The sequence below is a fragment of the Piliocolobus tephrosceles genome, chromosome 19 (assembly GCF_002776525.5).
Source record: "Piliocolobus tephrosceles isolate RC106 chromosome 19, ASM277652v3, whole genome shotgun sequence".
Classification (NCBI taxonomy): domain Eukaryota; kingdom Metazoa; phylum Chordata; class Mammalia; order Primates; family Cercopithecidae; genus Piliocolobus; species Piliocolobus tephrosceles.
The window spans coordinates 34,790,369-34,818,211 of record NC_045452.1 but is presented as its reverse complement, the minus strand read 5'-3'; the positions used below and the strand labels follow the sequence as shown (position 1 = coordinate 34,818,211).

General features: G+C 49.1%; 3 protein-coding genes across 9 annotated transcripts in view; all 3 read right to left on the bottom strand.

Annotated features, from left to right (window-relative positions):
• TSPEAR (thrombospondin type laminin G domain and EAR repeats) overlaps positions 1–2,055 on the bottom strand; it is a 38,072-nt gene extending 36,017 nt beyond the window's left edge. The window contains exon 1 of the mRNA XM_026447464.1: positions 2,035–2,055. Within this exon, the coding sequence (XP_026303249.1) occupies positions 2,035–2,055 (21 nt within the window). The remainder of the gene's footprint in view (positions 1–2,034) is intronic.
• A 799-nt stretch (positions 2,056–2,854) lies between these two features.
• Positions 2,855–12,112, bottom strand: LOC111526798 (keratin-associated protein 10-1-like). 6 transcript variants are annotated; one of them, XM_026447447.1, is made up of 4 exons: positions 11,822–12,112; positions 11,589–11,668; position 10,628; positions 2,855–3,328 (listed from the first exon to the last, which is right to left on the bottom strand). In XM_026447447.1, the coding sequence occupies exons 1-4, from the start codon at positions 12,110–12,112 to the stop codon at positions 2,855–2,857; spliced, it is 846 nt and encodes a 281-aa protein (XP_026303232.1). The 6 variants fall into 6 exon arrangements, with proteins under 6 accessions (XP_026303232.1, XP_026303231.1, XP_026303230.1 ...); XM_026447446.1 differs by lacking the exons at position 10,628; positions 11,589–11,668 and adding an exon at positions 3,410–3,802 and having other exon boundaries at positions 2,855–3,283; positions 12,059–12,112; XM_026447445.1 differs by lacking the exons at position 10,628; positions 11,589–11,668; positions 11,822–12,112 and having other exon boundaries at positions 2,855–3,133; positions 3,254–3,913.
• Positions 12,113–22,791: 10,679 nt separating this feature from the next.
• Positions 22,792–23,559, bottom strand: LOC111526786 (keratin-associated protein 10-3-like). 2 transcript variants are annotated; one of them, XM_026447454.1, is made up of 2 exons: positions 23,203–23,559; positions 22,792–23,094 (listed from the first exon to the last, which is right to left on the bottom strand). In XM_026447454.1, exons 1-2 carry the CDS (start codon positions 23,557–23,559, stop codon positions 22,792–22,794), a joined length of 660 nt encoding a protein of 219 aa, XP_026303239.1. The 2 variants fall into 2 exon arrangements, with proteins under 2 accessions (XP_026303239.1, XP_026303238.1); XM_026447453.1 differs by having other exon boundaries at positions 22,792–23,559.
• Positions 23,560–27,843: the final 4,284 nt, after the last annotated feature.

Genomic DNA, 27,843 nt, shown 5'->3' with positions numbered 1-27,843 from the left:
GTGTGTGAGGGGCAGGGCTGTTGTGAGAGGGTAGGGTTGCTGTGAGGGGGTTGGGTGTGTGAGGGGCGTGGCTGGTGTGTGAGAGGGTGGGGATGGAGTGACGGGGTGGGGCTGGTGTGTGAGGTGGGTGTGGATGATATGTGAGAGGGTGGGGCTGGTGTGTGAGCCGCGAGGCTGGTATGTGAGAGGGTGGAGCTGGTGTGAGGGGGTGGGGCTGGTGTGAGGGGGTGGGGCTGGTGTGAGAGGGCGGGACTGGTGTGTGAGGGGTGGAGTTGGTATGTGACAGGGCTGATGTGTAAGAGGTGGGGGGGCTGCTGGGCCAGGGGCAAGGCTGGCGCCAGGGAGTAGGGACTGGCTTAGGAGCACGGGTCCATGGTAAAACCGAAGGCACCCCCACACACTAGGATGGCTAATGCCCAAAGAACAGAATGTGTTATGCTGGCGACAATGTGGAGAAACTGGAACTCTTGTGCACTGTTGGTGGGAAACTAAAATTGCACAGCCACTGTGGAAAACAGTGGCTCAAAAAGTTATAAACAGAATGACCAAATGATTCAGCAATTCCACTTTTGGGTCCATTCTCAAAAGAATTGAAAGAGATACTTGTACACCCATTTTCATAGCAGCTTTACTCACAATTGCCAAAAGGTAGAAGCAACACAAGTGTCCATGAACAGATGCCTGGGTAAACACAGTGTGGTCCATCCACACAGTGGAATGTCAGTCAGCCATAAAGAGGGAAGGAAATGCTGACACCCACTACGACATGGATGAACCTTGGGGATGTTCCGCTTATATGAGGTCCCTAGACTGGTCAGATTCACGGAGACAAAAGGTAGAATGGTGGGTTCCGGGGCTGGGGGGTGACGGGGAGTGACTGTTTAATGGGTGTGGAGTTTCAGTGTTGGGAGACGAAGAAGTTCTGGAGATGAACAGTGGTGATGGCTGCACAACAACATGAATGTCCTGAATGCCACTGACTGTACCCTTAAAAATAGTTTCGATGGTAAATTTTATGTTATGTGTATTTTACGACAATTAAAAACAAAGAACGAATACAAATGCAGTGTCCACCAAGACCCCAGAGCTTTTTGGCTTCCTTTCCAATTTGGGTTATGTGAAACGAAGTACTTGATTGTACTTATTTGCAATTTAGATTCCATTAACTCCTAGCCTAACACAATTAAAGAATTGAAAGTGATGAAGCCTGAAAGGTAAAGCAGGTGTGAAAAGTTAGAGAGTATCCAGTCATGTGCGGCCAGACCATGTTTCAGCCGACCGTGCACAGCATGGGATGGTGGTCCTGTAAGATTAGAACACTGACTTTTTACTGTATCTTGTCTGTGTTTAGAAACACAAATACACTGTTTGTACACTGCGACTGCGTGCAGTATTCACACTGTAGCGTGCTGTAAGGTTTGCAGCTAGGAGCCGTAGAACCTTGGTGTGCAGTGTGTGCACCATACAGCCTAGGTGTGTAGTGGGCTGCACCGTCTAGGTTCATGTAAATACACTCAGTGATGTTCACACGATGACAAAATCGCCTAAAAATTGCATTCCTCAAAACGTAATCCCGTCATTAAGCAATACATGACTGCATATATATTTTTAGCAAGTCTTTGCCCATGTAAAACTGGAAGCCATATTCTAGGCAGCCACTTTTCCAAAGAAGCTTATCACCCTCTATGGTCTGCCTTTTTTTTTTTTTTGAGACAGAGTCTCGCTCTGTCGCCCAGGCTGGAGTGCAGTGGCGCAATCTCAGCTCACCGCAAGCTCCCCCTCCCGGGTTCAAGCGATTCTCCTGCCTCATCCCCCTGAGTAGCTGGGATTACAGGTGTGCACCACCATGCCCCGCTAATTTTTGTACCTTTTAGTAGAGACACGGTTTCACCATGTTGGTCAGGCTGGTCTCGAACTCCTGGCCTTGTGATTCGCCCACCTTGGCCTCCCAAAGTGCTGGGATTACAGGCGTGAGCCACTGTGCCCGGCCACAGTCTGCATATTTAATTTAACGTTCAATTCAGCAAAACCCACTTGTCCTAGTTTGGGTCCCATGCGCCCTGCTTGTCCTGGGAGTGGAGAGGACAACCCGGCCCCTTTGATGTCTCTGGTGGGAGGCGGCCACCTGAACTCACCCCCTCCCCACGAGAGGGAACACTGGCAGCTGGAGGCTTTCAGAGCATGGGTGTGATGTGTGGATGCCAGTAAGTGACAAAGGAAAGACAAAATCCTTCCAGTGATGGTGGGAACGTTAGGGAGCCCTGAGGTGGGGCAGGGAGCTGGCTGGGAAGGGAGAGCTGAGCCCACAGCCAGGAGAACTGTGGCAGGGAGTCTCCACCCCAGCCCTGCTCACACCCAGGGCATAAGGGGGCTGAGCAGGACTGAGCCTTCCTGGGTGTGGCCGGAGTCCCACTTGGTAACCCGTCCAGAGGAGGCAGGCCACTGCCCTCACTCCTAAAAACAGTCATGGCTGGAGGAGACCAATGTCAGCTCATACCATGTGTCCCCCCAGGAGCACAACAGGAAAAGAGAATGGTGACCAAGGAGAGTTTATTGGGGAGCAGGAGGAGGTGCTGACAGGCTCAAGTTGAGGCCAAGTGACCCAGTGCAGAGAAGCTGGGAGGGAAGACAGGGGACCCAGCAGGCAGGTGGGTACCTGCTGGGAGGCAGGAGCTGGGGAGCAGCGAGGATGGGACTCCTGGGAGTAAAGAGGGAGAAGTCATCTCAGCACAGGGGAGACACGGGGACCCCATCCCAGGTGGGGGCAGCCACCTAACCCAGGTCAGGACCTGAACCTGGCTGGCCCTGGGAGACATGCCTGTCAGCAGCTGGACTCCTGGCCTGAGAAGAGGCCTCAGCAGGCCGGGCAGGAGCACGTGGGGCGGCAGAGGAGGGACACGCAGGAGGCCGGGCGGCAGCAGCTGGTCTGGCAGGAGGAGGCGGGGGCACAGCAGGAGGGGACGGGCACGCAGCAGGTGGAGCTGCACACGGGACGGCAGAGGAGGGACACGGAGGAGGAAGGTCTGCAGCAGGAGGAGGTGCAGCAAGCCGGCTGGCAGCTAGACTGCTGGCAGCACAGAGAGGAAGCCCCAGAGCACACAGGCACACAGCAGACGGGCTTACAGCAGACGGCCTTGCAGCAGACAGGCACACAGCAGGCCTGCTGGCAGGAGGAAGAGGCACAGCAAACTGGCTGGCAGCTAGACTGCTGGCAGCATGAGGAAGCCCCACAGCAGACAGGCACACGGCACACAGGCTTGCAGCAGACGGGCACACAGCAGGTCTGCTGGCAGGGGGAGGAGGTGCAGCAAGCCGGCTGGCAGCTAGACTGCTGGCAGTATGAAATGGAACCCCCAGAGCAGACAGGCACACAGCAGACGGACTTGGAGCAGACAGGCTTGCAGCAGACGGGCACACAGGAGGACTGCTGACACGGGGAAGAGGTGCAGCAAGCTTGCTGGCAGCTGGACTGCTGGCAGCATGAAGAGGAATCCCCAGAGCAGGTGGGCACACAGCACACGGGCTTGCAGCACACAGTCTTGCAGCAGACAGGCACACAGCATGCCTGCTGGCAGGCGGAGGAGGTGCAGCAAGCCGGCTGGCAGCTAGACTGCTGGCAGCACGAGGACGTGCAGGAGCTGGTGCAGCCTGATTGGCAGGGGCTGGGCTCACAGGCCGCCTGGCAGCAGGGGCTGGACACACAGCTCACTGGGGTGCAGACCAGGGTCAGGCAGGGGGCCGGGGCGCAGCAGCTGGGGGCGCAGCAGGGGGGCTCACAGCAGCTCTCTGCGCAGTCGTCCACCTGCCAGGAGGAATCAGTGCAAGAGTCACCGGATCTGGGCCGGCAGACCCGGCTGCTATAGCTCAGATCACTGGAGCAGACAGACATGGCGGATGCGGCCATACTGGGGGTTGAGCTGGGGGTTGTGTGAGGAGTGTGTGTGTGTGTGTGTGTGTGTGTGTGTGTGTGTGTGTGTGTGTGTGAGTGAGTGCCTGAGGTGCTGTGGGCAGCTGGGCTTTTATATCTGGCTAGGGTGTGTGTTGTTCTAGCTGGAGGCTCCACGAGTCTTCCCTTTCCTTGTTGGTGTTTTGAGCTGGGTCCTTGGAGTCCTCATTCATTCTAGTTTATTTACACAACAGCATTTGCCCAGCCTGTAAAGTCCCTGATTAGGGTTGAGGGCTGGGTTGATGCCCTGTTCTGTGCCTGGTCCTCTAAGCAGACATTTCACAGACCACGTATCCTCAGCATGCAGCCTGTCTTTTGAGCTGTGCACTCTGTCATGTTGCAGGGGACCTGAATTCCCAGACTCTGTGCCTGGGCAACAGGGCCCCGAAAGTCAGGACAGAGCGAGGGCCCCTCTGATGAGTGCTGCTCATGAGCTGAAGACGCCCTGCACGCAGAGAAGGGCTGAACAGCAGGCTGGAGCCACTGCGGCGAGAAGGAGTTAACGGGAAGAGAGAAAGAAGGGTCTCACACACAATGCAGAATGACACAGATGGCACATATAGGAGAAAACTTAAGAGAAACATGATTCTTCCAGAATATCCAGTGTTCATCAAACAGGATTTTCCAGGAAGAGAGCGGCAAAAGGGAGGAATCCAAATCGGAGAAAACTTCCCAGGATGGAATGAAACCAAGGGTCTTCAGATTTGAAATTTTACCAAATATGGGACAAACTGAACGGAGAATGGTGCACATCTGGACAGGCTGGCGACACTTCTGACACCAAATAGAAAGAAAAACCCTAACAACTCCAGAGAGACTGGCATCCTACTGCAGCTTAGAAAATCCGCATGTCCAAAGACAGTCGAAGCAAGTCTTCAGTCTGCGGGAAAGTTACTAGGAATATTGAACTCTACTAAATCATCTGGTCTAACGGAAATCAGAGCGTTTCACACAATGCAACTATGAAAATGTCTTCAGAGCATATAGTCCCACAAAACAAAAAGCAGCTTCAAAGAGAAGTACAATACATACAAGAATAAGGAGAAAAAAAAATCAGCAGAAATTAGATTCTTAACTTCTTTAGGGAGAGGAAGTAACCTGCTTCCCTTAATCTTATAGAACCAAGTAGCAATGATTAATCCTCCTCCTCCTCCTCATCCTTCTCCTCATCTTCCTCGTCCCCCTCCTCCTCCTCCTCGTCCTCCTCCTCCTTGTCCTCCGCCTCATCATCCTCCTGCCCTCTCCCCCTCTTTCTCCTTTTTCATTTAATTCACCCTTTGTGGTGCATAGTTCCATGAATTTTGACAAGTATTTCAAGTCCTGTATGTACCACCATAGTGCCAGACAGAAATTCCAGCATCCTCAAAAATCCCCTGGTGTTGACTCACTGTCTCTTTTAGAATGTCATGTAACTTGGACATTCAGTGTGTAGAATAATGAATGGAATCATGCAATATGCCGCCCAGCAGGTCTCACTTGTTTCACTTAGCAAAATGCGCTTGGGATTCATCCAAGTTGTGCTGTATGTCACTAGTTTATTGCTTTTAATTGCTCAGTAGTATTCCATTGTATGGATATACCACAGGTTGTTTACCCATTCAATGACTGAAGGATGTTTTGTCTCCTGTTTTGACGATTATGGGCAAAGCTTCTGTAAACATTGTTTGTGTACAGTTTTTGGCAGCCTTGAACTCCTGGGCTCAAGTGATCCTCCTGCCTCAGCCTCCCGAGTAGCTGGGATGATAGGCACATGCCACCTGCCCAGGTAATTTTAAAGTTTTTGTATGGATGGAGTCTCGCTATATTGCCCAGGCTGGTCTTGAACTCCTGACCTCAAGAAATCCTCCCAATTCAGCCTCTCAAAATGCTGGGATTACAGGTGTGATCCACCTCTCTGGCCCCTTTTTATTCTTTTAATGCTTGTGGGATATGTATGTGGTAATGCCTCTTCTTCCCTTCCTGATACTGACAATTTGTGTCTTTGTTATCTTTTCCCAGTAAGTTTAACTAGATGTTTATTAAATTTATCTTTTCAAAGAGCAAGCTTTGATTTCATTGATTATCACATTGTTTTTTACTTTTCACTTAATCAATTTCTGCTTTTATCTTTACTGTTTCATACTTTATGCCTGCTTCAGGATTAATTTAGTCCTTTTTCCATTTAAAAACTTTAACCTCTTTATGTCATTTTATGTAAAGTGTACTTCTTGCAAGAAGCATAGTTGGGATTTTCCTTTTTATCTAATCTGACAGTCTCTTTTCCATGCCTCCTTCTCTCTCTTCATGAGAACCCCAATTACATGTATGTGAGGTTACTGGATGTTTCCTACAACTCACTAGTGCTTTGTTTTTTTGTCTCTGTGTTTCCTTTGAGATCGTTTCTATTGCTATGTCTTCATATTCACTTGATTTTTCTTCTGCAGTGTTTATTCTGCTGTTAATCTCATCCAGTGTAATTTTCACCTCAGGTATTGTTTTCCTCTCTAGATGTTCTATTTGTATCTTCTTTAAAAAGATCCTCCTTGTCTTTCCTTAATATGCCTACCTTTTCTCTAACTTCTTGAATGTATGGAATATAGTTATGACTCTTTAATGTCCTTGCTTACTAGCTCTATGATCTGTGACATTTCTGAGTTGGTTTCAACTGATCTGATCCTTAATAGATGCCACATTTTCCTGCCTCTTTGCATGCCTGGTAGTTTTTGAATGGATGCCCAGCATTGCAAATTTTATGTTATTGGGTGCTGGATATTTTGATTCTTACGAATGCTCTTGAGCTGTGTTGTAGGGTGCAGTTAAGTCACTGGAAAGCTCATTATCTTGGAGCTTGCCTATAAGCTGGGTTAGGCAAGACTGGACCAGTGGCTACTCTAGGGCTAGTTATGCTCCCACTTCTGAGTCATCTACCCAATGCCTTGAAAACTACGAGGCTTTTCCACCCAAGCAGGTGGGAGTAGGCACTATTTCTGGCTCTGTTTGGTCTCTGAGGGTTATGGCACCTAATTTTATCAGTTCTCCCCAGTCTCAGTCTCACACACATTTGCTGGTCATTACTAAGCTGAAGATTTGAGGGGACCTCTGTGGATGCTGGCAGCTCTCTTGGTGCAGCCCTTTCCCCGCTGGCACTCTGTCCTAGGAACATGAACTGCCTTGGTCTTCCTTGCCTCCCAGATCCGTCTCTGAAACCCAGGTTCCCCTGTCTGCACTGTATCCTGGAAACTCTCTAAGCAGGGTGGTGGAAGAGATGGTCACGAGACTTCTGTGTTTGCCTCCTGCTCTCAGGGATGTCTGTGCTGTGCTGCCTCAAGTCCAATATCCCAAACCACTGTTGCATGATTTTGATAATTGTTTCAGTTGGCCCGGGTGGGAAAGTCCATCTAGTCCTTCTTACTCCATCCTGGTGTGTTCCTGCAACACCCAGGGTTCAGTCTGGGTCCTGCTGTTCACACACAAAAAGCCAGTCACTGAGACAATCAGTTGCCCAGGAAGAAGGCTTTAGTCGGTTGTTGCAGCGGATGAGATGCGAGTTCAGTCTCAAATCCATCTTTCTGACTAAAACCAGGGGTTTATGTCGCAGGGAAGAAATGTAACAGTGTGTAAAACAAAGGCCTCTCAAAAAAGTATCAATGAGCTTTTTTGCTCATTCAATCAATCAGTCAATCACCAGTTCACCACATCCTGACAATGAGGCATGGGACCCCTTGTTCATCATCATTGCTTCCTTGCCCAGATAAAGCAAAGGTTTCGTTTGTTTTTATTTTTGTTTTTTGTTTTTTTGAGACAGAGTCTCACTCTGTTGCCCAGGCTGGAGTGCAGTGGCAGGATCCCTGCTCACTGGAACCTCCGCCTCCCAGGTTCAAGCAGTTTTCCTGCCTCAGCCTCACAAGTAGCTGGGATTACAGGTGCCCGCCACCACACCCAGCTAATTTTGCATTTTTAGTAGAGATGGCGTTTCACCATGTTAGCCAGGCTGGTCTTGAACTCCTGACCTCAGGTGATTTGCCTGCTTCGGCCTCCCAAAGTGCTGGGATTACAGATAAAGCAAAGTTTTGAGCTTTAAGACCAGAAGGATTAATTTCTATGTTTATCAAAACAAAACAAAAGCAAAAACAAACACAAAAACTACCTATGGGGCTATTAGGTCTTTTTCCACTGGAAGTGGACTTTCTGTTCTGCCTAACTTTGTTTCCACTCCAGGCTCCTTACCCTCAGGTTGGGAGACAGAGGGACCCTTCCATGGAAAGAAGCCCTGGTGACTCAGGCTCAAGAGTTCACAGTGGCCGAGTCTAGCCCTGTCAGGCTTCTCCCTGCAGCCACTGGTGTTCCATGGCTGATGGAGAGGAGCGACCTGCCCAGCTGCAGGGGCTGCTCGCACTCTGGCCCCCTTTTCAGGTGGTGCTGGGCTTCTCCTATCCTCAGGCTGCTGCTCCTGTCAGTGCTCCCCTGGGCATCCTCCTGCACAGACCTCAGCAACACTGGCTTCTGGGCCTGGTTCCTACCCACTCGCATTTTGGGCCCTTGGGTGATATCCTGCCATTAAGTTCTGTCCTAAATGGAACCCATGGGTTTTTCTTTTTCTATCTGGTAATTCTGTTTCTATTTGGGATTTAGGGAGATTTAGAAACTATGCCTCAGGGAGCACCATGTCTCTAGAATCCACCTCTCCCCCTCTGAACATTCCTTCTTGATTCTAGTAAATGGAAATTCATAGCAAAAAGGAAATAGAAAGACTTGGTTTAAAAATAAAAGGTTTCTACTTAAACCCCACAGCAAACACCGTGTGCAGTGGTGAACCTCTGACACTTTCTCATGAAAGTCAGGAACAATCAAGGATTCTTTGAATTTTATTCAGCATCATCCTGGGTGTTCAAAGTAATGTTGCTACAGGAAAAACAGTAGAAATGGGAGTTTTAAAGATTGGAAATGAGAAGTTAAATTCTCCTGATTTTCAAATGATAAGCTCATCTACACAGAAAAATCCAAGAAAATCAATGACAAACTGTAAGAACTAATAAGAGAACTTGCAAAGGAAAGGAGCTAAACATACGGTTTGATATGAAGACAATATATATATGAATAATTTATATAGATATATATGTAAGATTTATGTACTAAGACGACATAATAGAAAACTGTTCCCCATTCACACTAGTGAAACATCCCTATGAAATACCTAGGAATTAACCCAAAGAGGAATATTTTAGACCTATAGAAGAAAATGATAGAATTCTAAATGGGCCTATTGTACTATGTAACTGCAAGGCAAGACAATATGAACAATTATAGTTTCCTCCTACATATTTAAAAGCTCAATACAATCCCAATAAAAATTATAGCAGTTTAAAAAATACTTGAAAAGCTTTCAAAAAATTAATCGAGAACAAGCTAGAATCAACGTTTTTAGAAAATAAGATAGTGGCACTTTCCTTATGAGATGTTAGGATATATTATGAAGCTGAATAACATGGGTAAAACATCTGGAACGGATGCAAGGATAGATCAAGAGATTCATAGAACAAAATACAAAATATAGATTTCAGAAGCAGACTATACAAACATTTTTATCAGGGGAAAGAGACGTTTCAAATGGGAGTTGGAGAGAACAAACTAACTTTACAAAAGGACAGTTGGCTATTGGTGGAAGAGAAAGATTAATATGTCATACCTCACACAAGTCCTCTCAGCAAATGGGGCAAGAAGTTGAATCTAGACAATAACAACGAAACCAGTATCAACAAATGTAGGCCATTTCCAGTCTCAGGGAGTGTGCTGTACAGAAGCAATGATGGGTTTGGAAATATTTGGAGTGCGTGTGATGGACAGAGGATCCCCAGCCCTAAATCCATAAGAAAAACACACAGCATGATGGAAAATGGGCTAGGAATGTGAACAGGAAACAGTGTGGGCAGCCGTGCACTTAGACCATAGTGGGTTCCCAGTAGCCGTCAGTGCAGAGGGCAGGGAACTGAGAGCAGAGCAGGCTGAGCCGGGGTCACGCAGGGTCCCCCAGTCACTGAGGGCGCTGGGCAGCAATCACACGCCCCCCAACCCCCCACCCGGGTTCCGCCTCACTTTCTGTGGCGTTTCTGTGCCTGCTGTGACCACAGCCACGGCAGCACCACATCCATCAGGCTGTGGCCGGCCTGGCTGTGGGGCAACGGCAGCATCCTGGGCGGGCATTCTCATCAGGGTTTTGGTCTCTGCAGCTGGCCTGCAGGAGCTTGTCTCAGTCTGAGGACAGACTGCTCTGCCCAGAGCCTCACGTGCTGCCTGATCTTACCACTGTCCCCACTGACGGCCTTTCCCACAGGATATCACAGGCAGCTCATGCCCCCTGCGTGGACCAAGCCTTAGAGAGATGGGAGTGTTACTGCCTGTGTGCCCACACCGGCGTCATCTGTGGGACCCAGGCTTCTCATCCCTACACCTCCATGGAACCTGCTGCCCCCAGAGAAGAACCTGGGCAGTGCCCGGGTTTCGGGGAATCCTGTGCATCCGTCCACCCACCCCATGATGCTTTTGTCCCCATCGAGTCCCTTGTTTCCTGTGCAGGTGCAGCAGCCCCTCACTCTCCCCTCACATTGCTGCTAAATGGGCAGAACCCTTGGGGTGGCACAGAGAGAGTGACCAGACCTGGAGGCTGCAGTGCCCGGATGCCAGACCAGCTTCCCAGCAGGTGACTCTGCAGGGTGGTCTCTCCCAGGTGGGACAGTGGGACGGTCCTGGGACCTGGAGAGCCCCACAACCCAGGGCACCACAGTGAATGACCAGGCTCAGGAAGACCTGGGCATGGGGGCTGAGCCAGGACTGAGCCTTCCTGGGAGTGGCCGTGAGTCCCACCTGGTGACCTCCCTGGAGGAGTTAGGCCACTGTCCCCTGTGACTTCTAGGTTAAGTCACTCACTCCTAGAAACAGTTATGGCTGGAGGAGACCAATGTCAGCTCAAAACTGTGTGTCCCCAGGAGCACAACAGGAAAAGAGAATCAGGTGACCAAGGAGAGTTTATTGGGGAGCAGGAGGAGGTGCTGACAGGTTCAAGTCGAAGCCAAGTGACCCAAGGCAGAAAAGCTGGGAGGGAGGAAAGGGGACCCAGCAGGCAGGTGGGCACCTACTGGGAGGCAAGAGGTGGGGAGCTGCAAGGATGGGGGCTCCTGGGAGCGAGGAGGGGGAGGTCACCTCAGCAGAGGGGAGACACGGGGACCCGTCCTAGGTGGTGGCAGCCACCTAACCAGGTCAGGAATTGAGCCCAGCTGGCCCAGGGGGGTGTGCACATCAGCAGCTGGACTCCTGGCCTGAGCAGAGGGCTCAGCAGGCCGGGCGGGAGCACGTGGGGCGGCAGAGGAGGGACACGCAGGAGGCCGGGCGGCAGCAGCTGGTCTGGCAGGAGGAGGTGGGGGCACAGCAGGAGGGGACGGGCACGCAGCAGGTGGACCTGCACACGGGGCGGCAGAGGAGCGACACAGAGGAGGAGGGTCTGCAGCAGGAGGTGGTACAGCAAGCCGGCTGGCAGCTAGACTGCTGGCAGCACAGAGAGGAAGCCCCAGAGCAGACAGGCACACAGCAGACGGGCTTGCAGCAGACGGGCATGCAGCAGGCCTGCTGGCAGGGCAAGGAGGTGTAGCAAGCTGGCTGGGAGCTAGACTGTTGGCAGCATGAAGAGGAAAACTCAGAGCAGGTGGGCACACAGCACACAGGCTTGCAGCAGACGGGCATGCAGCAGGCCTGCTCGCAGGGGGAGGAGGTGCAGCAAGGTGACTGGCAGCTAGACTGCTGGCAGCATGAAGAAGCCCCACTATAGACGGGCACACAGCACACAGGCTTGCAGCAGACGGGTACACAGCACGCCTGCTGGCACAGAGAGGAGGTGCAGCAAGCCGGCTGGCAGGGACAGGAGGTGCAGCAAGCCGGCTGGCAGCTAGACTGCTGGCAGCACGAGGACGTGCAGGAGCTGGTGCAGCCTGATTGGCAGGGGCTGGGCTCACAGGCCGCCTGGCAGCAGGGGCTGGACACACAGCTCACTGGGGTGCAGACCAGGGTCAGGCAGGGGGCCGGGGCGCAGCAGCTGGGGGCGCAGCAGCGGGGCTCACAGCAGCTCTCTGCGCAGTTGTCCACCTGCCAGGAGTCAGTGCAGGCGCTGGAGCAGACGGACATCGTGGACGCGGCCATGCTGGGGTGGGAGGAGGTGAGCTGGGGGAGGTGTGAGGGAGTGACTATGGGAGTGAGTAAGTGTGTGAGCGTGTGAGCTTCGTGGGGCTCTCCGGCTTTTATACCCCTCCTGGCCTTGTTGTTCCAGGGCCCACAGCCTCCCCTTCCTGATTGCTGAGAGGCGGCGTGTGTCGTGACTAGGGATGTTTGTTTGCCTGTGATGTGGCCCAGCTCATAAATCTCCTGTCATGTCTGGGCTGTAGCCTGTCCCATGTGGATCCTTGGGGGCAAGAGTGGAGGTGGGCCGGGTCTGCACCCCTCCAGTGCTGCCCAGGTTGTAAGAAGGGGGCTGTAGAGGCAGGGGTGGCCCTTCACCCTTACACAAAGTGTGGCATGCCAAGGCAAGAGCTGTCCCACTCATGATTATGGGGGCGTCTGCTCCCTAAAGCAGGTCCTCACTGAAGAGGCAGAAGCAGCCAGGAGAAGCACAGGATCACTGGAGCAGCCGGCGAGAAGGTGCAGCAGGGGCCAGTGAGCCCCGCGGTGGTGGCCCTGCACGTTCCTTCCCCCTTAGAGCCCGAAACAGGGAGAAGAGGAGCGAGGAAGGAGAGGCCATGCCCCTCCCCACGGCCTTCCCCGAGGCCCCCTCAGACGTGCGTGTGGGAACGCAGGGGATAGGACTGGGTTTCAGACAGGAAAGAAAAGTTTTGGACTGGCCCATGGATTTGGTTCTGCTCTTAAAGGCCATAGCTTTATGATGTGCTTCAATCATAGATAACTCAAGTCCCATGATCAATATTTCTTATTTATGTATTTTTTTTTTTTGGACAGTTGGGGTCTCAAGTGATCCTCCTGCCTTGGCCAAAGTGCTGGGGTTGCAGGCGTGAGCCCTGTGCCTGGCCATCATCAGTGTTTCTGCACCACGTGTCTTCCCCATTCCTGCTCATTGTCCTTGCTGTCCTCAGCTTCCGTTCTGCAAATGTAAGCTGCTTGTGTGCAGGAAGTGTGTTTGTCTTGTTTACCACTCAGTCCTCAAAGACCTAAAATAGTGCCTGACCCAAGGAAGAGCCTTTAGAAAAATGGACTCAAGTAAGACTTTTTTAGAGAAATTATTGAAGAATAATTCTGAGCTCTGAAAATGATTCCACTGTGCCACCTTTTTCTTATGCTGTATAAAATGCTCTGTCAAGTTCTTTCCTGTGTGGGAAACTGGCTTACATCAGACTGGCATCTAGCTGAGAAAAATGAGGAAATCTGGTTTACAAACAAAATCTCCTGTTCGTAGGGGCCGGGAGGTATCAAGACAGCTGAGACTTGAGTGAGTGAATCCCCACTAGAGAGAAAGTGCACAGAAGTGACTCCAATATTCCTTGTGGATTTTCTTATTGAGGCATTTACCAATTCACAGACCACAGCCAAAAGGCCGAGAGGCTGATCAGCTGAGCAGAGCTTTTAGTAGTCTCATGGAATTAGAAGAGAACACGGAGTTCAGGACCTGACAAGGTAGAGGCAGTCTAGTTAGAAAAACACAAAACCCTAGGCTTTCAGTTGGAAATCCTGAATATAAGTGAAGGGCTACCCCTAGGAGGAAGGAAAAACCAGAAAGAAGAATGAAGCCTATCTTTAAATCAGCTCGTATTGAACTCATATGATCTGCCTGTAGCCTAACTGCCCCCCAGAAACAAAAGTGATCTCTTCTGGAGACAGCAGCATCAACAGAAGCACAAATAATCTTATAAATTTTCATAAAGTCCTTCATTCAGTCAAAAAATTATTAGGGATACTAGAAGACAAGACCAACTGACCAAAAGACCAAGAGGAAAAAACAAGCAAGAGAAACAGATGTGCAGGAGATCTACATATTAGAATTGTGAAACTGGAATTTAAAGTAATGCTGATTAACTTTGCTCAAGAAAAAAAGAGAACAAATGGAGAATTTCATTGTCAAACTGGATTTATTAAATGGAATCAAACAGAAATTCTGGAAACGAAGAACACAATAGCTGAAATTAAGAACTAAGCAACTTAGCTTTACAACCTGTAGACAAAACCAAAGAGAAGATTAGTAAAGGAAGGGAGATGAGGAAATTTCAAGCCTGAATACAGAGATGGGAAAGAAAAGAGGGAAATAAAGAAAGTGGAGCAATAAATATGCCTATATTTTGTGAAAATTTATGGGAAAAATGATTAAAATCCTACAAGGAGAGGAGTAAAATAAGGGTAGTAAAATATTTGAAGATATAATGGACAAGAACTTAAACTGATGAAATGCGTAGATGCAAAAAACATAAAAACATTTAAGAATCTTTAGGCCAGGTGTGATGGCTCACACCTGTAATACCAGCACTTTGGGAGGCAAAGGTGGGCAAATTGCTTGAGCTCAGGAGTTGAAGACCAGCCAGGACAACATAGCAAAACCCAATCTTGGCTGGGTGCAGTGGCTCACACCTGTAATCCCAGCACTTTGGGAGGCAGAGGCGGGTGGATCACAAGGTCAGGAGATCGAGACCATCCTGGCTAACATGGTGAAATGCCGTCTCTACTAAAAATACAAAAAAAAAAAAAAAAAAAAAAAAAAAAATAGCTGGGCATGGTGGCATGTGCCTGTAGTCCCAGCAACTCAGAAGGCTGAGGAGGAGAATGGTGTGAATGTGGGAGGCAGAGCATGCAGTGAGCCGAGATCGCACCATTGCACTCCAGCCTGGGCGACAGAGCAAGACTCTGTCTCAAAAAAAAAAAACTCTACAAAAAATATAAAAAATTGGCCCAGCTTGGAGGTACATCTGTAGTCCCAGCTACTCAAGAGGCTAAGGAGGAGGATCACTTGAGCCTGGGAGTAGAGGCTGCAGTGAGCCAAGATTGCACCACTGCACTCTAACCTGGGCAACAGAAGGTGATCTGTTGAAAAAGAAAAAAAAAAAAAAAGAAAGAAAAGAGAAGAAAAAACAAAAAGAAAAAAGGAACCTCCCAAACCAAGAATCTTTAGCAAGTGAATACAAAGCAGACTACACCTGGGCACACTGGGGCTGAAATCCAAAGACTGAGAAAAATTTAAAAACAGCCAGAGGAAAACAAGACGTATTACCTTCAAAGAAGCAACAATAACATTCACAGATGACTTCTCAGTAGAAATGATGGAAGGTAGAGGACAATGGAATGATATATTTACTGTCTGAAAGAAAAGAAGCACAAAGCTAGAATTCTATACCTGGGAAGAAGATTTCCCCCAAATGAGAACAGAATAAAGACGTCCTCTGGACACTGAAAGGATGTGTCACCAGCAGGATCTGCACTACAGAAAATACTAATGAGAGCATTAGGCAGAACAAAAACAATCACAGATGAAAGCAAGAAGTTGATAAGGAAATGAAATGTAGCAAAAGAAGAACAAATGGGGAAAATCTAAATGAATGTTCACTGTATAAACTGTCTTATAAGTTGTAAAATATTTATAGAAATAAAATACATGGCAAGAACACAAAATTCAGGGGGGCTACATGGAGTTAAAGTGGCTTAAGCACACTGCACCATCTGAAAAATAATATAAGGTCTAATTTACATTAGACTTTAAAAAGTCATGGATTTATGTTATAATCTCCACTATAATAATAGAGGAATATACAGCTCACTAGGAAGTAGATGCACGTACTTGGTTGAATGACGCCTCCCCAAAAGTCATCTCCACCCAGAACTGCACAATATGATCTTATATGGAAATAAGGTATTTGCAGATGTAATTAGTTAAGTCATATGGGATCATAGTGAACCTTAAATCCAATGTCTAGTGTCTTTACCAGAGAAAGGAAAAGGAAGTCCAGACATACGCACAAAGGGAAGAAGATGATATGACAACAGAGGCGAAGATCGGAGTGAAGATAGAGGCCAACGGACACCAAGGTTTGCTGGGTGCCACCAGAAGCTAGAAGGGGCAAGGACAGAGTTTCCCTTGGAGCTCAGAGAAAGATGGCTCTGCCCACCTGAGGAATGCTGTGTGCTTTGTTTCGAGTGCCTGGCCCTCAGAACTGTGAGAGAATAATTTTCCATTGTTTTCAGTCACTCCTTTGGTATAATTAGCTATGGTAGCACTAGGAACCAATACAATGAAGGAATAAAACAAAACTTAAAACACTCAATCCAAAAGCAGTAAAGCAAGGAGATAAAATGGAGTACATTCCTTGCATAAGCAAAAACCAAAGTGAGATGGGAGGTTTAAGCTCAACCGTATCAGCAAAGCCCCACATTCTTGCCAGTCCTGCACAGCAGATATGTTGTTACTTTAGTCAGCACAGCTGTATAGAGAGAGTCACTAGGGTCTAAGTTCGCATTGTCCTGATGATTCATGATATGGAGCATGTTTTTGTGTGTTTATTTGCCATCCATATCTGTTCTTTAGTGAAGGGTCTATTTAAGTCATATATTATATGGCAAAATACTAAACACCATGGGAATCCATAGACGTGATATTATGGCAATAGTAATAATAATAAGACCCAAAAAATCAGTGCCTGTTCGGGGTTAGGGTGGGGATGTGGAATGACTACAAAGGGGCAAGAGGGAAATTTATGGGATGATGAGAGGCGTCTGTGTATTGATGGTGTTGGTGGAGATACAACTGTCTATTTGTCAAGACAGAATCCAACAAAAGGAAAAATCCCAAATATATCGTATTGATTAAATGAATCTAAGATTAAAAGCCATTCTATAAAGCAAACTATGGACCCGAAGACTTTCACCACAGAATGCTGTCAAATAATTGGGAGAGAAATAATGCTAAGCTTAAATTTCTCAGCTTGCTTTATTAGGCCATCATAATTTTCCAGACCTTAGGAAGTGGGACCTGAAGTATTGGCTTCTAGTGAGAGCAACTGAGGAATGCTATGTGCTGCCCAGGGGGCCACATGGATGTTACCTGGGGACATGATGGCCTGGGTGGGGAGGGGCCAGCCACAGGCCAGGAGAATGGCCAGGAAAGGAGGCTAAGGAGGAAGCCACTGTCATGCAGAAGCTGGAGCAGACTGATCAGCAGGGGCTGGGCCCACAGGACTTTATGCGTTGATGAACGTGAATCCATCAGGAATATATACCAATTGTAAATATATACGTATCTAACATCAGATCACCAAAGTATGTGAAACAAAAATGGACAGACATGAAGAAAGCAATAGACAGTTCTGGTTCTACAATAAGAGTTAGAGACATCAATGAGTCATTCTCTGTAATTAAAAAAAATGGAATTAAATTGACATTCAGTAAAGAAACAGAGGACTTGAAGAACCCCCTAAACAGGTCTAACATAGATGCAGAAGCACCCAACCCAACAACAGCAGACAACACACTTTTCTCAAGTTCACGTGGAGCAGTTGCCAAGTTAGACTGTACCTTAGGCCACGAAACTAGTCTTAATAATTTAAAATGATTAAACTCATACAAACTATCTTCTCTGATTATAATGGAAAGAAACTAGAAAATAACAGAAGAAAAACTGGAATTCACAAATATGTGTATATTAAATTACACACTGTCAAACAACCAATGAGTCAAAGGAAAAACTCAAAGAGAAGGTAGAAAATACTTTGAGATGAATAAAAAAGAAAACACAGCAAACCAAAACTTATGCCATGCAGTGAAAGCAGTATATAGAGGGAAATTGATAACTGAATACTTATATTTTTAAAAAATAGAAAGATCTCAAATCATTAATCTAACTTGATACCTTAAGGAACCAGAAAAAGAAGAGCAAACTGAATCCAAATTTAGCAGAAGGTAGAAAATAAAGACTAGAACACAGAAAAATGGAACAGAAAGTAAAAAATCAATAGAATCAATAAACCCCAAAGTTGGTTCTTTGAGAAGAGTAACAGATTTGACAAATCTTTATCTGTCTAGATCTTTATCTAGATAAATCTTTATCTAGATTAAAAGATGACAGATTCAAATAATTAAAATCATAAATGAAAATGGGAATATCACTACTAACCTTACATTAATAAAAAGGATTGTAAGGAATACTATGAAAATTTGTACACCAACAAATTAGATAACCAGTATGTAATGGAAAAATTCTTATAAACACACAAACCACCAACATGGCTACCTTTCCTTCATATGGCTCCAGGTTACTATCGAGTGCCCTTGCATCTCAGCCTGAATTAGCATTTCTTATAAGGCAAGTCTATTGGCAATGAGCCCTTTCAGGTTTTATTTACCTTGAAATGAACCACTTTCTCTTTCTTTCTTTCTTTCTTTTTTTTTTTTTTTTTTTTTTTTGAGATGGAGTCTCGCTCTGTCACCCAGGCTGGAGTGCAGTGGCGAGATCTCCGCTCACTGCGAGCTCTGCCTCCTGGGTTCCCACCATTCTCCTGCCTCAGCCTCTGGAGTAGCTGGGACTAGAGGCTCCCACCACCACGCCTGGCTAATTTTTTGTATTTTTAGTAGAGACAGGGTTTCACTATATTAGTTTTAGCCAGGATGGCCTTGATCTCCTGACCTTGTGATCCACCTGCCTCGGCCTCCCAAAGTGCTGGGATTTCAGGCATGAGTCACCACACCTGGCCCCTCTTTCATTTTTGAGGATAATTTTGTCAGATGTTGATATCTTTTTGGTTGTTGGTTTTCCCTGCCCCTGTACCCCAAGCCAGCACGTGAAATATGTCATCCCAATGCCTCTGGCCTCTGTGGTTTCTGATGAGAAATCCACTGTTAGTCTTCTGTGCGGCTGCTTTCTAGATTCTGTTTTGACTTTTGAGAATTTGATTACACTGTGTTTTTGTGTGACTCTCTTTGAGTTTATTCTACTTGGGGTTCACTGAGTGGCTTGACTGTGTAGATTGATGTGTTTTCTCAATTTGGGAAGTTTTGGCCATTATTTCTTCAATTATTTTGTCTGCTCCCCCTGTCTCCCCTCCATCTGGAAATCCAGTTAAGTGTGTTGGTATGCTCGATAGTGTCCCACAGGTCTTCTAAGATTTGTTCATTTTTCTCCATTCTCACATCTACTCCCCTTTGTCTCATCTACTCCTCAGACTACAGTATGTTAATTCCATCTGTCTTTATGTTCACTAATTCTTCCACCTGATAAAATCTGCTGTTGAAACCCTATCATGAATTATTTATTTCAGTTGCTGTACTTTTCAATTCCAGAATTTCTGTTTGGTTTCTTTTTAAAGTTCCTATCTCTTTATTGATATTGTCTATTTGGTGAGGCATCATTCTCCTGGTTTATCTTAATTCTTTGTCTGTGATTTTATTTAGTTTTTTGAACAGTTTAAGAAAGTTGATTGAAAGACTTTATCTAGTGAGTCCAATTCTGGTCTTCCTCAGGAAGATTTTCTATTAATTGTTTTCCCCCATGAGTAGCTCATATTTCTTCCTGCTCTGTCTGGTGAAAACTGGACAGTGACTGTTATAATGGGATATTTCTGGGTATCAGGTTCTCCCCATCTGTGCAATTTGCTGTTGCTGATTGTTGTGGATTGTGGTTGTTTTTGCTTGTTTATGTCACCTTAAAAAATAGTTTCTTCGTCATGTGTGCTCACTGTTCTATTAGCTTAGTGCTGAGACAGTAATTTGACAGAGTTCCTTAAACCCCTGGAATCAAAAAAAATGTTTTTCTCCAGGGCTTGTAGCTGGGCTCTGTACGTTGGTCCACACCCTTAGCACTCAGCTGGGGAGTCTGTGACTCTGCCTTCCCCTTCACTTCCTGCTTGCACCTTCACACTTCCTGTTTGCACCTTCACTTCCTGCTTGCACCTTCACTTCCTGCTTGCTCAGAGCCTGAAGTTTAGCCAGAGGTGAGCACTGAGAGCTTCTCAGGTCTTTTCTGAGGCTGTGCCCCGTCATGGGCATGTGTGGGGGCCTTCTGGACTCCCAAGAGTAAGTGGGATCTCCCAACTCCCTTATTCCTCAAACCATGCCATCTCCCAGCTTTTCCTCCCAGGCTTTTCAGGTGTGCCCAGTGTTTTCTGGCTGATATCTTTGGCCCCAGGTGGCAGTGACTGTTTAACAAACAAAACAGTGAATGTTTTGTTCACTGCAAGGCAGTGACAAAGCCTTGGTGTAGCTGCTCTCTGCCTTGAGTCTGAGTTGGTGAAATAAGGCAAGCCCTGTGTGTTAGTCCTTTAGGGAGCTACCAGACAGGTAGGAACGGACAACCTCACTGCCTTGCAAACAAGGTCCCCTCTGCTTCCCTGGCAGCAGCACCCCACACCAGGAACTCCGGCTGCTGTCTTCCTGACTGTCACCCAGCTGGGGATGGGGGATGGGGGAAGGGGAAGTTAAAATCCACAAGGTTCTCCTATCTGGTTCTGTTGCCTTTTCTTGGTTATATGTTCCCTTGCCTGCTGCAAACCTTCAAATATTTTCCAGAGTTCAGATACAATTGAACTCCAACCCCCTCTGCTGGGGTGGGTGGGTGGACGGCAGGTGGGGACGAGAAGGTCTTGGGGAAGCGATGGTGGAGGAAGCCTAGGACAGCGTGGGACTACGTCCGAACCACAGGGTGGGAGAACACGCGAACACGCGTGCAGATGGACCAGAGGGTGGGAGAACACGTGAACACGCGAACACGCGTGCAGATGGAGCCAGACACAGTTTGAAACAGGACGAACAAATCCGAGAGGAGACTCCTAGAAATACAACTGCAGAGCCGGGGGACGCTGGCCAGGGTCAGCGCGTTTGCTTGTTTGGGTTTTGCCACTTTCTGATGTTCCCTGGAGGGACAGGCCCTCACAGTTCCTCGCTGCGCCATTTCCTCTGACATCGGTATTGGCGGGCACAATTAGGGACCATCTTTGGAGGGCATTTCTCAGCATCTCTGTGAATTCGAAATCCATGAACACTCGGTGCTAGCAATGCCACTTCTAGGAATTTAGGCAAAGATGTACCTGAGTGTGGAAAGGTATCTGGTAGAAACACCCACAGAGGTGTTAGAAGTAGAACCAGAGTCGTAAGGAAAACTAGCACTTGGACAAAGGATTTTTTAGCAAAGCAAAATTATCTTTGCACAGAGAGGTGCCTCTCGTATGGCCGGTTGCCACAAGAGCACACAGAACAAAGAAGAGTGAAAGTTTTTATTTTTGACGCAAATCCTGCCCCTGTGCCCTTTTTTAACTGACCGGGGTCAGATCGTACAATCTAAGCTGAACCCGATTGGCTAAATGTTTAGGGGAAGGGGTTGTCTGCGGTGAGCTAGAGAGTCAGTCTTTTCTCAAATAAGGAAAGGAATGTGAGCTGGTGCTGATACGGCCACTGGTGCTGTGGCATGCCTGGGCATGCAGGAAAAGCAGAAAGAAGGAAAGAAGAAGGAAGAGACCCGGAGGGGTACTGGGAATTAAACAATAAAGGATTGATCAGGCTGTCTGAAGAGAAACCTTGCCATATCTCACAAGAGGCGTCGTTTGTAATAATTAACAACTGGAGAGACGTTCAGGGCCATCCACCTGGCGTTGCAGACATCAAGGGTGGTGTGTCCACACTTTGGAACGCTGCACTCCTTGCTGAAGAAAACCATGAGAAAATATTTTTGTTAATCAACCTGGCAAAAAAAGAATAATGTGTGCCCCGGCATTGTGATCGTACAGCTGTTAAGAAGTAAAGACTCAGGGCCTCTTGCGGGCAACGTGATGACCATCACCTCGCCAGCGTCCCTTGCCTGCAGTTGCACTTCTAGGAGTCTGTTCTCAGATGGGCTCCATCCTGTTTGAAACCACATCTGGCTACATCTGGACCTGTGTGTCCGTGTGTTTCTCTCACCCTCTGGTCTCCATGTGTCCCCACGCTGTCCCGGGCTTCCTCTGCCATTGGGGCCTTCCTGTTCCCACCAGCCGTCCGCCCACCCAGCCCAGCACAGGGAGCTCTGGAGGCCGTGTCTCTGTTCTCTGCTCTGCATCCCAGCTACAAGCCTGGCGCAGGAACAGAGGGCGTCCCTGAGCGTCTGTGAGTGTGTGCAGGAGGCCAGGATGCCCAAGCTGTCCCTGACTGGAACTCCCTGAGCACAGGGACAGCTGGAGCCCAAGTCTGGCCCCATGTCCCACCTCTCAGCACAACTGGAGCCTGCCAGCCCCTGGGACAACCCCAACCCTTGCCATGGGAAGGAGCTGCTTCTACCCACGGTGAGTGGGGCGTTGGCCCGAGCCATGTGGTGTCCGTGGGACTCAGTGAGCAAAGCTTTTGGGCCCCACAGGACCTGGGAGGGGAGCCGGACAGCAGAACGTGCCACAAGGTGGACAGGAGCTTCCAGGTGTCACCCAAGAGCCCCCCACGGCCTCCCAGCTGGGGATGTAAAGAGATCCACGGGGCCCAGCCCCCCAGAGCCAGGCCAGGCCCCACTCTGCGCCATCCCGCCCTGGGTATGGATTGTCAGCACAGAGTCAATTGGGGCTGCCGAGGCTTTATTGGTGCTCAGAGGCAGAGGGTGACACTTCTGGGTGCGAGACCCAGGTCAGGAGGGCCCGCACCCGACCAGCAGAGGGTCGTGGTCTGCAGCCAGGAGGCGCCATGAGGAGCAGCCAGGGCTCGCCCACCCTGTGGGAGGTCTGGGAGGAGCCAGTGACCATCTCAGACCCCACCCCTGGGCTGGACGGCTGTGGGTGGGGCTGCTCCTTCTCTGTGGTTGGGCTGTGTTGGGGCTGGGTGGGATGGCAGGTCCAAGGACTGGCAGGGAGGTGGGGCCTGAGCCCGGCTGGCCCTGGGGAACATGGCCATCAGCAGCTGGACTTCTGGCCTGAGGAGAGACTACAGCAGGCCGGGCGGGAGCACACGGGGCGGCAGAGGAGGGACACGCAGGAGGCCGGGCGGCAGCAGCTGGGCTGGCAGGAGGAGGTGAGGGCACAGGAGGAGGGGACCGGCACCCAGCAGGCGGGCCTGCACACGGGGCGGCAGAGAAGGGACACGGAGGAGGAGGGTCTGCAGTAGGAGGAGGTGCAGCAAGTCGGCTGGCAGCTAGACTGCTGGCAGCATGAAGAGGAAGACTCAGAGCAGGTGGGCACACAGCACACAGGCCTGCACACGGGGCGGCAGAGGAGGGACACGGAGGACGAGGGTCTGCAGCAGGAGGAGGTGCAGCAAGCTGGCTGGCAGCTAGACTGCTGGCAGCATGAAGAGGAATCCCCAGAGCAGGTGGGCACACAGCAGACAGGCTTGCAGCACACAGGCTTGCAGCAGACGGGCACACAGCAGGCCTGCTGGCAGGGGGAGGAGGTGCAGCAAGCCGGCTGGCAGCTAGACTGCTGGCAGCACGAGGGCGTGCAGGAGCTAGTGCAGCCTGATTGGCAGGGGCTGGGCTCACAGGCCGCCTGGCAGCAGGGGCTGGACACACAGCTCACTGGGGTGCAGACCAGGGTCAGGCAGGGGGCCAGGGCGCAGCAGCTGGGGGCGCAGCAGGGGGGCCCACAGCAGCTTTCTGCGCAGTCGTCCACCTGCCAGGAGTCGGTGCAGGTGCTGGAGCAGATGGACATGGTGGACGCGGCCATGCTGGGGTGGGGGGAGGTGAGCTGGGGGAGGTGTGAGGGAGTGAGTGTGGGAGTGAGCGTGTGTCTGAGCCTGTCGGCTGCTGGGGCTTTTATATGCCCAGGGCCTGTGTTTTCCTAGCAGGAGACTCGGCATCGCCCTCCCCTTCCGTGTTGGTGTTTGGAGCCGGAAGGACCCTCATTATTTCTGCTTCCCTTGCCATGCCTTGTCCTCGCTCTGCTCCTAACAGTGGGCTGGTCCTGGGCAGGGCCTGCACCCCTGGCTGAGCCTGTCCCCGGAAACACCAGGAGGGAGGGTGCGGCCTCCCTGGGGCTGACCTGGTCACTTCCACCTGGCAGGTCCCGTGACTGTGCCCGGTGTGGGGCCCGGGGGATGCTCAGCCTCTGTCTGCAGGGACCTCACGGGGTGGGCTGGTGTGGCTGCAATCGGGAGAGCTAGGATGAGGTGCCTGTGTTGGGAAAAGGCGCTTGAGGGCAGTGCTTCCTGGCGGGCTCTGGGATCCTCTGAGATCCTGACGTCTACCAAGGGCAGGAGGGCAAGGAGGACCTCCCCTCCCCTGAGAAGGAAACGGAACGTTCCAGCAAGGCCTCTGGATAGTCAAGTCATTAGGAGGACAAGGCTTGGGGACTGGCCTTTGGGTGTGGACCACTGTCCCCTGGAGCCCTGGTCAGGTGTCCTAAGAGGGGCGGGTGCAGATTAGGGCCTGGAGGTGGGGAGGGGCCTCTGCCTTGGGGAGGCGGATGTGGAATGAGGGTCACGTGGACAGTGAAGGACACTTGGGGTGGGCAAAGCCAGCCTGTGCTTGGGAGGTCATCGGGCGGGACGGGCCCTGACCCCGGGACAGGGACCGTCACAGGCAAGCTCCTCTCTCTCAGGGCCTGTGCGCCGCACAGCCTGAAACTGGTTCTCACCAGGAACCACCAACATCTCCCAATGTCCTTCCAGCCTCTTTCAGCTGGGGATGAGGCTATGGCAGCCTGGGACGGGCTTTCATGGTGGTCCAGAAAGCCTACAGCACCATGGAGGCTCACTGGTAGCTCTCCTGTTGTAGCGTAGCAGGAGGTGAGCAGGCCCCTGGTCACCAGAACCTTTCTCTGTTGTCCTGCAGGGCGTCAAAGCAGCCAGCCGAGAAATAGAAATGAGGTGTGTTATTCGCGGGTGACACAAGTGTCCACCTAAAGCTCTGAGTCACTGCCATTGTGACCGTCACCGGCCACGTGCACTGGCTGGATGTGGGATAAACTCACAGCCCCCACAGCCCCTCCCTGCACACCTGCCTTGCCATTGTGATGGAAATTCCATCTGAACCTGGGGCCTCCAGCACATGCCAGTCACTCCGCTCTCCATGGCTGTTGTCAAACAAGCCCCTCCGACCTCTCAGGGGTGACATCTGTGAAGATTCCGCTCCTGACAAGAGCCTCTCGTCTGAAGGCACAGGGCAGTCGGCACTGGGAGGCAGGGCGAGAGCCGAAGGGAAGCTGAGGCAGCTGCGTTCCCTAATGGAGTATGAAGGGGTGGGTCCCACAGACCTGGAACCCCAAGTTCTAGCATGTGACTGTAGTGACAGCTTCAGCGATCTTAGAAAATAACCCCCTGGTAGCACTGATGATGAAGCTGGCGAAGTCAGAGAGCGTTTGACAAGCACGTGGCTATGCCAGGCAGTATTCCAAGCACTTGGCATCTATTAACTCACTTAATTTTGGCATTAACTCCTAGTCGAAGTTACTATGGACAGACATGGAAGCCTCAGCAGAGAGGTTGAGCAATCTGCTCAACGTCACACAGAAAAAAGTGACAGAACCAGGACTAGAAGCCAGCTGGTCTGTACATAGGATCTATATTCTCAACCAGTGCATCTCTGATTCTAAAAAAAAAAATGTTGAAGATGAAAGACAGCAAGTCTTCAATACCAAATTGAATACCAAACAGCTGGATTAAAAATTCACATCAGAAGCAGAAGAACAAAACTAATACCACAGAGAAACACTTCAATTTTGAGTCCAAACATGAGTTCTTCCAAACACTGAGGTAAAGGATAAAACCCACAAATATAATTAGAGAAAAGATAACAAACAGAGAGTATATTTAGCTGAGACCAAACGTGAAAATTCAATTGCTAGGGAGAAAAAAAAACAAATTGGATCAAAGTAATAAAGAAATAATTGAGGATCAGGTATTCTGGGCTGAATGGACAGAGGTGTGTGTATTTGCAGTAGAAGAACTTAACGAATTTCAAGAAAATCAGGCCTTAGAGCCCACCCTAGACATGCACTGACAAGTTTTTTAATGTAGAAGATCTAAGAACAGGCCTCTCACAGGCAGGACGAGTAATATACGATCTGGAAATGAACTGCATCAGGCTGACCTCAGACCCCTGTCCCACTAACCAGGGTATGGCAATATCCTCAGAGCTTCCAGGGGAATCTTTGGTGGACTAAGGCTCTATTTTTCCTTTTTTCAGATTATTACATCTTTCTCAAATAAAGATGGCCGGGTGTGGTGGCTCAAGCCTGTAATCCCAGCACTTTGGGAGGCCGAGACGGCCGAATCATGAGGTCAGGAGCTCGAGACCATCCTGGCTAACCCAGTGAAACCCCATCTCTACTAAAAAATACAAAAAACTAGCTGGGCGAGGTGGCGGGTGCCTGTAGTCCCAGCTACTCGGGAGGCTGAGGCAGGAGAATGGCGTGAACCCGGGAGGCGGAGCTTGCAGTGAGCTGAGATCCGGCCACTGCACTCCAGCCTGGGTGACAGAGCGAGACTCCGTCTCAAAAATAAAAAATAAAAAAAAAATAAAATAAAGATAACAGTGACGTATTTTCACAAAACCAAGAGCTTAGAAAGTACTCCACCCAGGTATCCCTTTTGGAAGAAATACTTAAGGAAGTATGACAAATGGCAAAGTGATTGTTATGGATGGAATGTTTGTGCCCTCCCAAAATTCACACCTTGAGACCCTAATTCCAATGTGAGGCTATTAAGACGCGGGGCCTTTGGGAGGTAATTAGGTCAGGAGGGTGGAGCTCTCAAGAATGGGATTTGTTCCCTTTAAAGAAGAAACCCTAGAGAGATTATCTGGGCCATGTGAAGACAGCAAGAAGGTGGCTGTCTGTAGACCAGAATGAGAGCCCTCTCCAGAACCCCACCATGTGGCACCCTGCCTGATCCTGGACTTCCAGCCTCCAGAACTGGGAGAAAGAAATGCCTGCTGCTCAAGACCCTCCAGTACACGGCAATTTGTTATGGCAGCCTCAGCTGACTATGGCAGAGAAGAAGCAAAGACAAGAGCTCCAGATTGTAGAGGCTGGGGTGTCAAAGGGTTGGCCCAGATGCGAAGACAGGAAGACACCAACCTGTGTCCAGATAACCAATGTGCTCAGCTATAACTGCAAATGCAAATTTCCCATCTGTTATAACAGATGCATACAACAGATGCATATTCAACATCCTAATTGAATAGCAATGATAAGATCCTAATACTTTACTGCATGCTAATGTGAGAGGCCACTAACCACATGTGGCTCTTGAGTGCTTGAAATGTGGCTCGTGCCACATGTTGAAATGGTAACATTCTGGATGTATCAGGTCAAATAAGATCTATTATTAAATTAATTTCACCTGTCCCTTTTGCCATCTTTAAATGTGGCTGTTATAATATTTAGGATTGCATATGTGGTTCTGTTTCTACTGGAATATGCTGTATGTTGCTTCCAATCAAACAAGAAAGACTAAGAAGCGGGTGGAGGTGGACACGTGGGCTGATGTTAAGAAGAGCAAGATTAATTCTGTTTTAAATAGAAATTCTCAAATTGCAGTTCCCTTCCTCACTTTAATAATTAAAAAATAAACATAAAGGTAAACTTAAAAGTTATTTATTAGTACAATTAAAAACAGAATGCATATTTTTCAAAACAGCAAATAAAAGTAGAAGAGAAAAAAGCAAACCGTGGTGGATATTCTAAAGATGGAAAAGCAGCTGAAACAGGAGGAAAATCTCCAAAGCAGAGAAGACCCTGAAAATGTGAGGATGAGGAGCGAAGCGGCCAGTTCGAAAGGAGAGGAAATTTCACCAAATGTTTCCAATTAGATGAAAACATTTCTCAAAATGATTTATAAAATAAAACCGAAATAAGGTAACTAATGTCACAATTAAACAGTAATGGGAGGGAAAAGAGACGTCTCCCCCGTCCGAGGGCTGTCGCGGCCCACACAGAGCCTCCTCTCTCATCCTCCCTACGGGGTGACCCACACAGCCTAGAAATGGGGACTCCCACACTAGCAGGGCC

Bases quoted from the DNA above. Each gene is read 5' to 3' on its own strand.
- LOC111526798 (XM_026447445.1), bottom strand. From the start codon at position 3,904: ATGGCCGCATCCGCCATGTCTGTCTGCTCCAGTGATCTGAGCTATAGC. The intron at 3,134-3,253 runs GTGTGCCGTGTG...GTCTGCTGCAAG, and splicing joins TGCCCGTCTGCTGCAAGCCT to GCCGTCTGCTGTAAGCCCGT.
- LOC111526786 (XM_026447453.1), bottom strand. From the start codon at position 23,559: ATGGCCGCGTCCACCATGTCCATCTGCTCCAGCACCTGCACCGACTCC.